Source organism: Capricornis sumatraensis, chromosome 6 (genome assembly GCF_032405125.1).
Source record: "Capricornis sumatraensis isolate serow.1 chromosome 6, serow.2, whole genome shotgun sequence".
In the NCBI taxonomy this organism is placed as follows: Eukaryota; Metazoa; Chordata; class Mammalia; order Artiodactyla; family Bovidae; genus Capricornis; species Capricornis sumatraensis.
Window position 1 is genome coordinate 82,776,837 of NC_091074.1, and position 15,290 is coordinate 82,792,126.

General features: G+C 37.8%; 1 protein-coding gene across 3 annotated transcripts in view; it reads left to right on the forward strand.

Annotated features, from left to right (window-relative positions):
• Positions 1-15,290, forward strand: part of PPP2R2A (protein phosphatase 2 regulatory subunit Balpha) — a 90,299-nt gene that overhangs the window by 47,707 nt on the left and 27,302 nt on the right. For 2 of the 3 annotated variants that reach the window (XM_068974595.1, XM_068974594.1), the window contains exon 3: positions 6,135-6,232. In XM_068974595.1, the coding sequence (XP_068830696.1) occupies positions 6,135-6,232 (98 nt within the window). Of the gene's footprint in view, positions 1-4,745; positions 4,756-6,134; positions 6,233-15,290 lie in introns of those variants that run through there. The other variant, XM_068974596.1, reaches the window with a different exon arrangement.

Below are 15,290 nucleotides of genomic sequence, written 5' to 3' on the forward strand. Positions count from 1 at the left end.
AAATAGAGTCACATGAATTTTTTGGTTTCCCAGTGCGTATAAAAGTTGTTTACACTGTACTGCAGTTTCTTAAGTGTGAGATACAGAGTTGTGTCCCCCCAAAATGTACGTATCTTAGTTGGAAAAATACTTTATTGCTAAAAAAAATGCTAACTACCATCTGAGTCTTCAGTGAATTGTAGTGTTTTTGCAATAGTAATGTTTATGACCACTGATCACAGATCGCTGTGAAAGGCATAATAATCAAAATGTTTGGCATATTGAGAGAATTACCAAAATGAGACACAGAGATATTAAGTGACCAAATGCTGTTGGAAAAATAGCTTTGATAGACTTTGTCTACACAGGATTGCCTCCAATTTGTTAAAAACACAGTATCTATGAAGCACAGTAAAGGGAAGCACAATGAATGAAGTATGCCTGTATATAGATAATTCACCTATAACCATGTTGGTGCTAATTTTAATTGGTTTCTTTCAGATAATTTGTTTGAACTATAGTCCTCAAGTGGAATTATAAAATCACTGAATAACCCATAAAGTTTCTTACCATGCAAGAGTTGACATATTTAGAGAATGTCAGAGCTAATAATAATTTGAACACTTAATATATAGTAATTATTGTTAATTACTACCATTTGTACATATATATTGTCTATTAATTTTCCATCATGAGATTTTTATGTTGAGTGAGTTGTATTTTTTAACCACTGGCTGTCTGTGTCCTTTTCCATTGATTAGAGTACATAAGAAATAGAGAAGGTGAGTAACAAGGGAACGGTGTGGTGTGCCTGATGAAGTAAAGACAGACCAGCAATTGCGTTGGCACCCCCCCCCACCACCACTTAACCATTCTTGCCCCCCAAATAAAGCAATCATATCATCATCTTAGGATGAAACCTGGATGCAGATGGTTTAGGAAAAAAAGGTTGGAAGAAATTGAGTTCCATTTTATATAACACATTATAAATTTCTTGGTTTTTATTAATACTATGTAGAATTTCAAATCAAAGGTCAAAAACACTGTGGTTAAGTTTTCTTGCCAGCAGTCAGATTGTGCCTTTCAAACCCTGTCTTTAAGGTGCCTAGAATGGCTGTGTGTTGACTTGATGCACAGTAGAGGGTCCTTGACTGAGGTTCTCGTCCAGAGTCCTTCCTTTTTATTAACTGTATTCGAATGTTCTTTTATATGATATTAAACAGGCACTTTTTTTCATTGTGAAAAAGCATTTGTACTGGTCATAGGAAGGATTCTTATGAATCCTTTATGAGAACAGACATAGTTGACGTGTTATACTGGACCCTGCCTCGAGTTCAGTAATGTGACTCTAACAGTGAGGTTAGTGTCTTTGCCTTTTTAAAGTATGTGATAATTATTTTAATCTCAAGAGTAAAGTTTTCGCAAGTTTTCAAGGCTTTCATTAATACTTTGTTTTAAAAGTAGTATCCAGGAATCTGAATTTTCATGAAGTACATTCATATTTTCAGCCTGCTCCTTGAGGTAACAATCTGGGTATGTGCATTCACAGTAGTTTTACCTGTTTAAAATTTACTGTTTAAAGTTTCAGAATTCTCTTAGCTTCAGCATTCTTTTCTTTTAAAAGTCAGTGTCCACTCTGTAATGTTTTAGACCTAGACCCTCCAGTACTGTAGCCCCTAGCCATATATGGCTAAAGTTAAAAATTCAGGAGCCACACATGGTTAGTAGTTGCTGTATTGAACAGCGCAGATACAGGACCCCTCTATGGTAACAGGTTTCTGCTGAACAGTGCTATTCCTGCAATCATCTACTGTGTAATTGTTTTTAATGGTAAAGAAATCAGAGCAATGAAGAATATTTTCTAGGAGCAGGGTTATTGTTATTTTCAAAAACATGAGATAGCAGTATTTGACCAGTCTCATCTGGGGATCGCTACTCAACGATATGGGAGCACTGTTTTTAGAGCCATGCTTCCTTATCTTTTCCACATTGTGGCATGCTTGAGAGCAAAAATGTTTCTATGGCACTCTGAGGTCAAGTGCGGGCTCCAGGCTGGAGGTCTTAGGTTTGGGTGGTTGCAAACCCATATCCCCTTCCTGGCATGCTAGTGTGCTGCAGAGAGGCACATACAGCTCCAAGCTTAGTTTCATAGCGTACTCCTTAATGGATTCCTGGATAAAATTTCTCTTGGACTGTAAAGCAGGATTTGATTTTATTCTCCCTGTTATTCATCCTTTTTATATGTCATATTCCCAAGAAGACCTTGTGAGATCTAGGCATTTTACAACTGAGAACAACTTTGAAAGCATTCATACACTTGGAGATTTCATAGGTGCTTATGTACATGGTGGCTGTCTCACTTCACATATGGATGGCCAAGCCTACAGAAGTCATGGTGTGTCATTTCTCCTTTATTTGGTGGGAAGGAGGAAGGAACACCACGACATGTACCTATTTAATTTCACCATACAAGTCATGAAAATAATTTACCTATCTGAGATATGACCATATTAAATACACACAGTAAAAAATATTACAGTGAGGAAGCCATGAATCTGCGTACCCCTCCCCCAGATCAAATTCCACTATTATTCTCCTAAGCATCAGTGGCTTAGTTAGCTATTTCTGAAATTTTATGTTTGTTCATTGGCATTTCACAAATAGTCACAAAACAATAGTGCCTCGAAAACAGCTGAAATGAGAAAATTATTTGCCTTTCTCTCTGTATTTCCCACCCTCAAGGATTTAATGTGAGTTGACTTTTATGGTGTAAATCTTTGGCTCTTGTTATTTCCTGACGGTCAGCCTCTCGCTGTTTAGATCAGTTATTTCTAGGGTTCCTCAGCCTGTATGACTTCCTGTTACTCCATTGAGTGAATGGGAGAATGAATCTGGAGTTGGTATGAAGTATGAGCATTTCACTAAGCGAAGAGTATTTACTGGAGTCCAGAGGTCGGGAGTTTTTGGTATGGCATGACTTTGTAGCCAAATTAGCTAGTTCATTTCATGGGAAATACAAAGTATGAATGCTGTAGGGAAAACTGGCTGAGTTGGATTTAAAAGAAAGGAGAAAGTTTGCATCTCCAAAGTGGTGCCTGTCTGAGGGATTTGAATTTAAAGATAATTTTTACTATGTATGGGAGTTTTTTCCCCCCTTATTCCCTGATTTTATAATCTGACCTACAAGTAACATGCAGCTCTGTTAAATAGTTAGCCCCTGCTTATTTTCTCTCTGTAACTGTACTATAATGTGCTTTTAGTGCAAGGACTGTGGTTTTAATCCCTTATTATACTCAATACAGAAGTAAATACAGAGCACTTAATAGAATGGCTTTTAAGTACTGGTTGATGTTGGGCTTTGTAGAATAAATAGTACAATATATTCAGTTTTACACCTTGGTGTTACATATGCATGTAGCATAAACATGATCTAGATCTATTCCTTCCTCCTGATAGCACCGACCATGGTGAGTTGTCTGGGCCAAAGGTTTTAAGCTGGAGATGGGGTGCTGTCCAGACCTTTTGAAATTACGTGCAAATTTTTGTGTGTACTTAAATGTGTACAGTTCCTTGGGAGAGTGTGTATAACTTTGAGTAGATTCTCAGAGAGTTCCAAAAAGATAAAGTGCCTTGGACCTAGACAATGAAGGAAGCAAAGAAAGCTTTGCAAAATCAAGCTCAACTTGAAAAATCACTAAAATGAAAATGATAAAATGCAGTGCTGGTCAGTTTATTGATGTGCCACATTGGTCAGTAAGTTTTAAAATTTAAAGTATATAATGTTCTTTATTATATGTGAAGTTGCTCAGTCGTGTCTGACTCTTTGCGACCCCATGGACTGTAGCCTACCAAGATCCTCCATCCATGGAATTTTCCAGGCAAGAATACTGGAGTGGGTTGCCATTTCCTTCTCCATTATTATATAAAGTCACTTTAAAAATTCTTACAGTGAGCTAATGTTGGCAAGAAAATGACCCTTCTCCCATAGTAAGAGTTTGCTTTTTTATGTAACGTGCGTTTGATGGGGTCTTCCCTACTTTAGCATAATGCTTAGTAGTGAAGAACTTGTAACAGTGGGGAATTGTGTAGTGTGATTGCTTTATCTTAAAGCCCAATTCTGTAACTTAGATTTTTTTCTTTAGGAAAATGACTGGTGTCAAAAAGCAAGGAAAAAAACCTGATAATTTTATTTGAACTTGACTGTGAAGTTAGCACTGACTTTGAGTGTAACATGACTGATTCTAGTAGCCCCTGCTGTGTCTATGTGTGGGAGCCACAAGAAGAGCTGTGCATTTTGAAGGTGCATAGCACAAAGCATTGCTGGTATAAGTGTGTTCTATTTACAAACATTTGTTTGAGGCCATAATTTGAATTTATTTATTTATGATTGTTAAAGTTCTATCTGAAATTATTTTTGCATTTAAAGAATTTCCCTTGAAGCAACTGACAGACAACTAATCTCAAAAATATAAAAGCAACTCCTGCAGCTCAATTCCAGAAAAATAAACAACTCAATCAAAAAATGGGCCAAAGAACTAAACAGACATTTCTCCAAAGAAGACATACAGATGGCTAACTAACACATGAAAAGATGCTCAGCATCACTCATTATCAGAGAAATGCAAATCAAAACCACAGTCAGGTACCATTTCACACCAGTCAGAATGGCTGCGATCCAAGTCTACAAGCAATAAATGCTGGAGAGGGTGTGGAGAAAAGGGAACCCTCTTACACTGTTGGTGGGAATGCAAACTAGTACAGCCACTATGGAGAACAGTGTGGAGACTCCTTAAAAAACTGGGAATAGAACTGCCTTGTGAGCAAGCACTCCCACTGCTGGGCATACACACTGAGGAAACCAGAATTGAAAGAGACACGCGTACCCCAGTGTTCATCGCAGCACTGTTTATAATAGCCAGGACATGGAAGCAACCTAGATGTCCATCAGCAGAGGAATGGATAAGAAAGCTGTGGTACATATACACAATGGAGTATTACTCAGCCATTACAAAGAATACGTTTGAATGTATTCTCAGTTCTGATGAGGTGGATGAAACTGGAGCCGATTATACAGAGTGAAGTAAGCCAGAAAGAAAAACACCAATACAGTGTACTAACATGTATATATGGAATTTAGAAAGATGGTAATAATAACCCTGTATGCGAGACAGCAAAAGAGACACAGATGTATAGAACAGTCTTTTGGACTCTGTGGGAGAGGGAGAGGGTGGGATGATTTGGGAGAATGGCATTGAAACATGTATAATATTATATAAGAAATGAATCGCCAGTCTAGGTTTGATGCAGGATACAGGATGCTCGGGGCTGGTGCACTGGGATGACCCAGAGAGATGGTGCTGGGAGGCGGGTTCAGGATTGGGAACACGTGTGCACCCATGGTGGATTCATGTTGATGTATGGCAAAACCAATACGGTATTGTAAAGTAAAGTAAACTAAAATTAAAAAAGAAAAAGAGGTAATTAAGACCATCAGAGCTACAAAACCACATGCTTCAAACTGATTCAGACCTTTCACTAAATTAGATCATCTCAGAATGTGTTGGAATCATGAGGTTTTGCCAGCTGTATAATCAGTTCCTTATTCAATTCCTTAAATAGAGATTCGTTGATAAACCAACCTACTGTTTTTAAAAGGAAGTTTTTTGGAAAAAAAATAATAAAGCTTTCCTTAAAAAAAAAAAAAGAATTTCCCCATTTTAGTAATATCTGTCTTAATTTTATAGTCCTTGGGTTTGTGTATATCAGCTTATCAGAAGTATATAAGAAAAAATTAGCACAATAATTATTAATGTTTAATGGTGCTATCATGGAATGTTTCATGAATTGTTGATTTCTTTATATTCATGAATTTAGTGAATTATTAATAAAGCACTGATATTTTTTATTTGTTATGTGCCTATTTAAAAAAAATAGTGTCATTGGTTTACTTTGGGAAGAGTTTTGTGGGGGGAGTGAACCAAATATTCTTGACTCAAAATTTCATGAAAGAACTTTAGATTTACTTTATTTCTGAGGGCAGGTTGATATATAGACGTGGAATATATTAGGAAAACATGCTGAGTTGTTACTAAGAAACTCTGTCGTGAGTTGGGAGAGAAGAACTAATGTCTTTTTTGTTTGTTTCAATTATACAGCAGATATAATTTCTACAGTAGAATTTAATCATTCTGGAGAGTTACTAGCAACCGGAGATAAAGGTGGTAGAGTTGTCATCTTTCAGCAGGAGCAGGAGGTAAGTGTTTAAAGTTTGATATCTAAATATCAGTTTGCTCTTGGGACTGGAGCTTATGCTGGAGAATCTCATCAGAGGATGTTGGCAAATTTTTCTTTAAAAATTTGTTGTATATCAAGCAGAATATTGAATGTGTAAGTAGCTCTAGTTCTCTTAGCTTTGTGTGTCTGTGTACATGTGCCTGTTGTTTTGATTTAATTGTGAAAGGATTTGGTTAGAGAAAGGAGTGAGAAGGGTGTTATACAAGATTTTAACTGATTTTATAGCCTTGGCCCTCATTTTTTTTTCTCCTAAAATTCCATAAAGTAAAATTGTTTTGACCTCTTCTCAGTGTATAATCATCTTTGTGTAATTAGGGGTGGGAGCCTGGTTTAAAGGAAAAAGCTGCTCAACTATTTTGATATCAGTTCATACTAATACAATTACTGCAATTTAACTATAAAGGTTTTAAATGATAGTTGCATGTATACACATGTAATGTACATAATTTATAAGCTTAGTTACTCTTTAAGGTGGATTTGAACATTGTTTTCCTTTCTTTTTGAAGAAAGGGATTTCTCATTGCAGAATCTGTGATTAAAGTAGGGTTGATTTGGTTTTGTATACAACATAGGCACACTTCTAAATCTGATTGACTAGATTTCTCACTAAAATTTTATACTAAACAAAATTTGTCACACTAGATTTTCCCTTAGTCTCCCTCTCCATTTGTAGATCAAAGCTAGTTTATCATTTGCTTCCAAACATTCTGTCCCTGTCTATACTATCTTCAAAAAGAGTTGAAAGTAATGTGGATAAAATGCAGGGCTTTATGAACAGATGTCTAAATCATAACACAGAGTTAGCTTTTAAAGGATTGTGAAATTCCTTAAATAAGCAAGAATCTAGTAATAATACTACTACTTTGCACTTCTATAGCGCCTTTGACCTGAGGATCTCAAAGTGCTTTACAAACACTAATGAATTAATCCTCACAACACCCAGTGAGGTAGGTAATTTAATTTTAAAAGAAATGATTAATAGTGTCTGATTAGAAGATGCACAAGCACTAAATATGTCTCCTTTTATTATTTTTCTTTTTGGTTGGAAGGAAATATGAAAATAAGACTCAAGGTTTTCTTGACAAAGGATGTTTTTGTGGGAAGTGGGGGCAGCTAAAAACTTGACCATAACAATCTAGGAAAACTTGGAGTTGAAATAGAGCCTTACAGATCATTATAGTTTACCTTTATTTCCAAATGAGAAAGCAGATTGTTAAGAGATCACTTGATTACCCAAACTCACAACCAGAACCCAGAACTTCCAGCATGTCCCCTCTCGGTGCACTCCAGTGCCTTTCATGTTAAGTCACCAAAATGTGAGTTGTTCTTTAGAAGTTAGAGGTGGATTTCCTGTAGACATTCTCTGCCTTTTTGTGGTTTGGTTTGGTTTTTTACTGAAAATTAATGGCATTCTATATATTGTTTTAAAAACAAAAGGTGTTTGGAAAAAAACATTTAAATTTGTTTGTTTCCCAAGTGTTTCCATCTTGAATGGCTTTACATTGTGGGTTTCTGAGCCTACATTTTTAGTGGGGGCTTTGTGTTGTTTAAAAGTATAAATTGTCATTCTTAACTGCATGTAAGTGTTCAAGACAGAAATCCATTATCTAGAACCTCAGATTAGTAGTATGTCTTTTGAGAATTACTTAGTGTAAATCTCAGTGTATTTTTTAGTGATAAAAAAGATGATTATTATTCTCCTTCTTGAAATTTATGTTGTTAATGTTAATTTGATATTTCACCCAATATATTTTCCACATTTTTTAAGCCCTTATTCTGGAGCTTCTAATGTTATGCTGTTTTCAGGACATTCCGTACCTATGTTAATTATAAATGTATGTGCCTTATATCAGTAGCTAACATACTTAGGTTAGATTTTATGAGTTCATAGCTAAATGTCTGTAAAATAGTGTTAGAGTTTGAAAATTGGAAGCGAACTTAGAGATAGTCTCTTTCTAATGTTTAGGTAAATCTCAGCAAAAGTTTATATAAAGTTATATTGCTCAGTTTAATAGCAAAGGCCTGGGATTAGAACTTGGATCCCTAAATTTCAGTAGCTTCTTCTAACCACCACTGCTGTTATATGCACATCCCAGGGTATGTTGGCACTTAACAAGTGAGCGGTTTTAAGAACCTGCTAGTTCTCTTTGCAAAATACAGTGATGTTTGAACTATTGTGTCTACAGTGGCAGGGTTCCTTGCTAAAATTCTCTTGACTGGAGACTTAAATATTTCCACTCACTCCTTGTATAGTCCTTACTTAATTAAGAAGAGAAGGTCATACTACAGTAGCAGTGAGCCTTGCACATCAGACTTTGACCGCTGTATCCCACTTTTCTGTCTCATTTTACTCTTAAGGTGTGGCAGGTCCCCTTCCTGTCATCTTGTTGGGCACACTTTGCTTCCTGTCCATCTATTCCCCAGGCGAAGAAACCGGGTGCTCATTTACAAGATTTTCATTTGGTTCAGGTGTATTTCAGCCTGGTGATTCTGTAGCATGTTCTACTGTTTTGTGTGTGTGTGTGTGTGTTTTAAACTAACATGTTTGAATGATTTTCTGTTTGACAGAATCTCTGAGGTAGAAGCGGGGCATGTAGGGAAATTGAGGCACAGGGTAGATCGAGTTTCCAGGAGGCATCACACCCATCACACAGTCAGAGTCCAGACTTTCGAATTTCACCCAGCGTTCTGTGTAGTGTGTCCTGAAATAAGGCGCCCATCTTGCTGATTTTCACAGCTTGTGTGTGTTAGGTTGGTACAAAATTTTGAATCATGACGAGGGTCATACACGTATTCATTAATCAAAATAGGAACCACTACAGTCAACACATTTTTGCCAAATAAGAATGTTTATTCCTATAGTATAAAAGTCCGTACTTCAGGATTTGACGAACTCTTGGAAAGCATTTTCTGCCTCCTGCTGGTTGTGGAAGCAGTTTCCCTGCAAAAACTTGTTGAGGTGCTTAAAGAAGTGGTTGGCTGGTTGGTTGGCAAGGGATCAGGTGAATGTGGCGGATGAGGCAAAACTTTGCAGCCCAGTTTGTTAAACTTTTGAAGCCTTGTGTTGTGGAGAAGAATTGGGCCCTTTCTGTTGATCAATGCCAGCTGCAAGGGTTGCCGTTTTTGGTGCATCTCATTGGTTTGCTGAGCATACTTCTCAGGTGTAATCATTTCACCGGGATTCAGAAAGCTGTAGTGGATCAGACCACCAGTAGACCACCAGTGACCATTACCTTTTTTTGGTGCAAGTTTGGCTTCGGGAAGTGCTTTGGAGCTTCTGCTTGGTCCAGCCACTGCCAGTTTTCATATACAATCCCCTTTTTGTCGCATGTCGCAATCTGATTGAGAAATGGTTCGTTGTTGTTGTGTAGAATAAGAGAAGACAACACTTCAGAACAACTATTTTTGGTCAGCTCATAAGGTACCCACTTACCGAGCTTTTTCATCTTTCCAATTTGCTTCAAATACTGAGTGACCATAGAATGGTCCATGTTAAGTAAGTTCTTCTACAACTTCTCATGTAGTTGTAAGAGGATCAGCTTTGATGATGACTCTCAATTAATTGGTTATTGTCAACTTCCCATGGCCAGCCACTGTGCTCTTCATCTCAAGGCTCTCGTCTCGTTTGCAGAACTTCTTGAACCACCACTGTACTGTACATTTGTTAGCAGTTCCTAGGCCACATGTGTTGTTGATGCTGCGAGTTGTCTCCAATTCTTTATGACTCATTTTTAACTCAAAAAAGTAGCTCAAATTTGCTTTTTGTCTGACGTCATTTCCATAGTCTAAATATAAACACCTAGTAATAAGTCATTAGCAGAAAAAAACATATAGCAGGAAATGCACATTAAAATGGTATATAACATAACCACATTTATTTACGGATGTATCCCAAAAAAGGCAATGAATGCCAAAGACTGTTCAAGGTACTACACAATTGCACTCATCTTGCACGCTAGCAAAGTAGTGCTCAAAATTCTCCAAGTCAGGCTTCAACAGTACATGCACCAAGAACTTCTAGATGTTCACGCTGGATATAGAAAAGGCAGAGGAACCAGAGATCAAATTGCTAACATCCATTGGATCATAGAAAAAACAAGAGAGTTACAGAAAAACATCTACTTCTGCTTTATTGATTATGCCAAAGCCTTTGACTCTGTAGATCACAACAAACTGGAAAATTCTGAAAGAGATGGAAATACCAGACCACCTGACCTGCCTCTTGAGAAACCTTATGCAGGTCAGGAAGCAACAGTTAGAACTGGATACAGAACAATGGACTGGTTCCAGATCAGAAAAGGAGTACATTAAGGCTGTATATTGTCACCCTGTTTATTTAACTTATATGCAGTATACAGCATTTGAAATGCTGGACTGGAAGAAGCACAAGCTGGAATCAAGATTGCCAAGAGAAATATCAATAACCTCAGATATGCAGATGACACCACCCTTATGGCAGAAAGAGAAGAAGAACTAAAGAGCCTCTTGATGAAAGTGAAAGAGGAGAGCGAAAAAGCTGGCTTAAAACTCAACGTTCAAGAAAAGATCATGGCATCTGGTCTCATCACTTCATGGCAAATGGATGGGGAAACAATGGAAACAGTGACAGACTTTATTTTGGGGGGGCTCCAAAAGCATCACAGATGGTGACTGCAGCCATGAAATTAAAAGGTGCTTGCTCCTTGTAAGAAAAGCTATGACATACCTAGCACCATATTAAAAAGCAGAGACATTACTTTGCCGACAAAGGTTCATCTAGGTAAAGCTATGGTTTTTCCAGTAGTTGTGTATGGTTGTGAGCGTTGGACCATAAAGAAAGCTGAGTGCCAAAGAACTGATGCTTTTGAACTGTGGTGTTGAAAAGACTCTTGAGAGTCCCTTGGACTGCAGGGAGATCAAACCGGTCAATCCTAAAGGAAATCAGTCCTGAATATTCATTGGAAGGACTGATGCTGAAGCTGAAACTCCAGTACTCTGGCCACCTGATGTGAAGAACAGACTCATTGGAAAACACCCTGATGCTGGGAAAGATTGAAAGTAGGAGGAGAAGGGGACGACAGAGGCTGAGATGGTTGGATGGCATCACTGGCTTGATGGACATGAGTTTGAGTAGGCTCCAGGAGTTGGTGATGGACAGGGAAGCCTGGTGTGCTGCAGTCCATGGGGTTGCAAAGAGTCTGACATGACTGAGGGACTGAACTGAATTGATTCCAATATCAAAACTGCAAAGTTCAACAGGTACAAAACTGCAGTTACTTTTGTAACAGCTTAAATAATAGCTTTTGACATCAAAGTGGATGGGGCAGTATTCTTCTGATGATGGTAATGTGGAGGGAGAGCCCAGGCAGCTGTCTGACTGTGGTGTTCCATACTTTTTAAGGAATCTTTATTTCTGTGGGTGCTCACAGGAGATGGTCAGCACTTGTTGAAGTAACTGGTTTCCTGTTGGCTTTGGATTGCTCAGACCTTCTTCTGGTTTCTCTACAGCTTTTTGATACATACAAGCTAAAATGTTGGGGAGGGTTAATATTTTTAAGAGACAGTTAAGGAGAAAGGTGAACAGAAAGGTTGTTCTTACTGATTTTTCTGGATTGTTATGCAGCCTTTGTTTTCGTTTTCTACCACTGCTGGTTACTTACTAGGATTTCTTTCTCACTTTTCTGTTCTTAATGTAGTATTCCTAAAACTTAACACGGTTTAGGCTTCCCTGGTGGCTCAGCTGGTAAAGAATCTGCCTGCAATGTGGGAGACTTGGGTTCGATCCCAAGTCTTCCCTGGGTTGGGAAGATTCCCCTGGAGAAGGGAAAGGCTACCCACTCCAGTATTCTGGCCTGGAGAATTCCATGGACTGTCCATGGGGTCGCAGAGAGTCGGACATGACTGAGCTACTTTCACTTCACTAGCATGGTTTAGAAGAAACCTTTAGCATGCTTATCTCAAAAAGGTGGATAGTATTGTTTATATGTTTGTATTCCCTTTCTAAATTATTTGGAAAGACTAGAATGAGACTCAACCGCGTGATACTGTTTAATAGAATTTAATATCATATATACAAAGGGCTTGGTTTAGTGTATTGTTTATTAAAGTGAAGGGACAGAACCTGCTGTTTTAGGGTGACAGGGTAGCATTCTTGGGAGTTGAGTAGTATGTTGGACCTAGATTTGCAACTCCTGGCAATGCAATTTGCTTTTACCAATAAAGAAACGGAGGAGCTCAGACAGATTACTGGTCAGAAGTCGTACAGTTAACAAAGAAGTGAACTCTTACTCTAGAACCTTGGCTGTTCCTCCCAATTCCCTGCCCATTGCATTCCCCTTTCTGACCTGGGTTTAGCAACAACAGTTGATGTGCCACACTCTCTGCCAAGCTCCCTAAATCTTATTAATTCTCACAGTAAAGTAATGGAGATGTTATGCTTACTTACTACGTCTCAATTTATTACAGATTTATAAGTGAATTGAGACCTAAGTTAAATGCCTTTTCCAAGATCGCACAGCTAGTCAAGTGGGTTAAAAAATGAAAAGCTAATCTGGTATAAATTGGGATGAATATCCACAATGAAAAACAAGTCTTAACTCCTCTAAGTAATGAATCTTATAAATCAAGAAAATCAGTTTCATTTATAGTAATGAGAAAAGACTTGGACCTCAGACTTTTTAATAATAGCCATTAAGGAATGATGTCTTCTCTGTAGAAGTTTAGTGACAGAAAAGTTGGAGTTTGGAAGTCTCGAGAGTTTAGAGACCTGGGCTCTCTCTAGTCCTCATTCATATCCATTAATTCGTCCAAGCACCTCTCTTGTTCAGCCGTCTGTTCTCCAGATTCCTAGTTTCAGTTTACCTCTTAATATTCCCAGTAATTAAAATTGCTCTATGCCTTGCTCTTATTCTGTGTCATGGTTTAGAACTAAATTATTCTGGGTAGTTGGTCCCATCACTTCATGGGAAATAGATGGGAAAACAGTGGAAACAGTGTCAGATTTCATTTTGGGGGGCTCCAAAATCACTGCAGATGGTGACTGCAGCCATGAAATTAAAAGATGCTGACTCCTTGGAAGAAAAGTTATGACCAACCTAGATAGCATATTAAAAAGCAGAAACATTACTTCGCCAACAAATGTCCGTCTGGTCAAGACTATGGTTTTTCCAGTGGTCGTGTATGGATGTGAGAGTTGAACTGTGAAGAAAGCTGAGTGCCGAAGAATTGATGCGTTTGAACTGTGGTGTTGGAGAAGCCTCTTGAGAGTCCCTTGAACTGCAAGGAGATCCAACCAGTCCATCCTAAAGGAGATCAGTCCTGGGTGTTCTTTGGAAGGACTGATGCTAAAGCTGAAACTCCAGTACTTTGGCCACCTCATGCGAAGAGTTGATTCATTGGAAAAGACCCTGATGCTGGGAGGGATTGAGGGCAGGAAGAAAAGGGGATGACAGAGGATGAGATGGCTGGATGGCATCACTGACTCGATGGACATGAGTTTGAGTGAACTCCGGGAGTTGGTGATGGACAGGGAGGCCTGGCATGCTGCTATTCATGGGGTCACAAAGAGTCGGACACAACTGAGCGACTGAACTGAACTGATACAGTCTGAATCATAGCACTTTAACCTTTTTAGATTTTATAACATTTTAAAGCATTACAGTTAACCCTTTGAACAACATGGAGTTAATCCCTATATAATTTCCTGCACTGTTCAGGGATCAACTGTATTAACTGTAACCTACACATTTCCATGGTTGGTTGAATCCACAATATAGAGGACCAAGTACCAGTTATACCTTGGACTTCCCACTGTGCAGAAACTTGGCACCCATAACCCCTATGTTAATACATTTTTGCATACATTGTTTTTCATTAGGTTATACTTTGAAGTGGAATTGTTGTGTACATCTTTTAAGGCTTTCAATAAGTATTGACAGATTATTCTCCAGAAAAGCTGTGTAAATTTATACTTCTCCCTGTAGTGTATAATTTTTGTCCATATTCTCATCTTTAAAGCAATGATCATTATCATTTTTTAAATTCTTCTTCGGTTTAAAGGCAAAACATTATTCTTTAATTTTGTGTACTAATGATGAGTAGTTACATATTTGCTGACCATTTTTTAGGTAAGCTACCAACTGTTGACCTTTTCATCTCAAGGGGGAGAGTGTTAATATTTTTACTAATTATTTTTAAGGACTTGAAAAGATAGTAATATTTTTTACACATGAAAGGTAGTAACCTTGTCTTATGATGCACTTTTCTCCCTAGTATGCTTTTTTTTTCTTAACTTTTAAATATTTTTCTTCTTACCTTGTCAGAAGTCAACCTTTCTCTGTTCTTTGCTTTCATTTTTATATTTAGAAGCTCCTTTTCACTTGAGAATTACATTGAAATTCACTACTGTAATTTCTCTTAGGTTCTTTTATGTACTTTTTAAACATTTAATTTTTCCCTCTGAAATTTATTTTTGTGTAAGAAATGAAGTTCTAATTCTCTTTCCAAATGTTTGTTTGGCTCTAAAACCATTGGATTTTACTGCTCTTTTCTATTTTGGTTGGTTGAATCTCAGGGGCATACTTGAGTTCATGACACTACCACTAGAGATCATGGCCAGGCCCTTTATTTAAGTAAACATACACATAGGTGTGCAATAGTGCACACATTAACTTTTATTTGCGTGATGTGCTGCCGTTCACCTCCCACCTCATAGATAACTGTTTGAATGTGTTTTTGTAATTCTCATTTTGTTTTTGTGTACTGAACTGTATTTATTTGTAGCAAAATATAACATTCAACTTCGCAGCAGTTTCCTTGTGTACAGCAGGGTTTTGCCAACCACATGCACATTACTGTGCAGCAGACCCCCCAGTATAACTGGAACTCTGTACCCCCTGAACAGCAGCTTCTTGCCATCGACCCTCCTCCAGTCCCTGGCTGTCACCATTCTACTTACTGTTTCTGTGAGGTTGACTGCTTTAGATAATCCATATACATAAGTGGAATTGTGCAGTATTTATCATTAATGACTGGCTTTT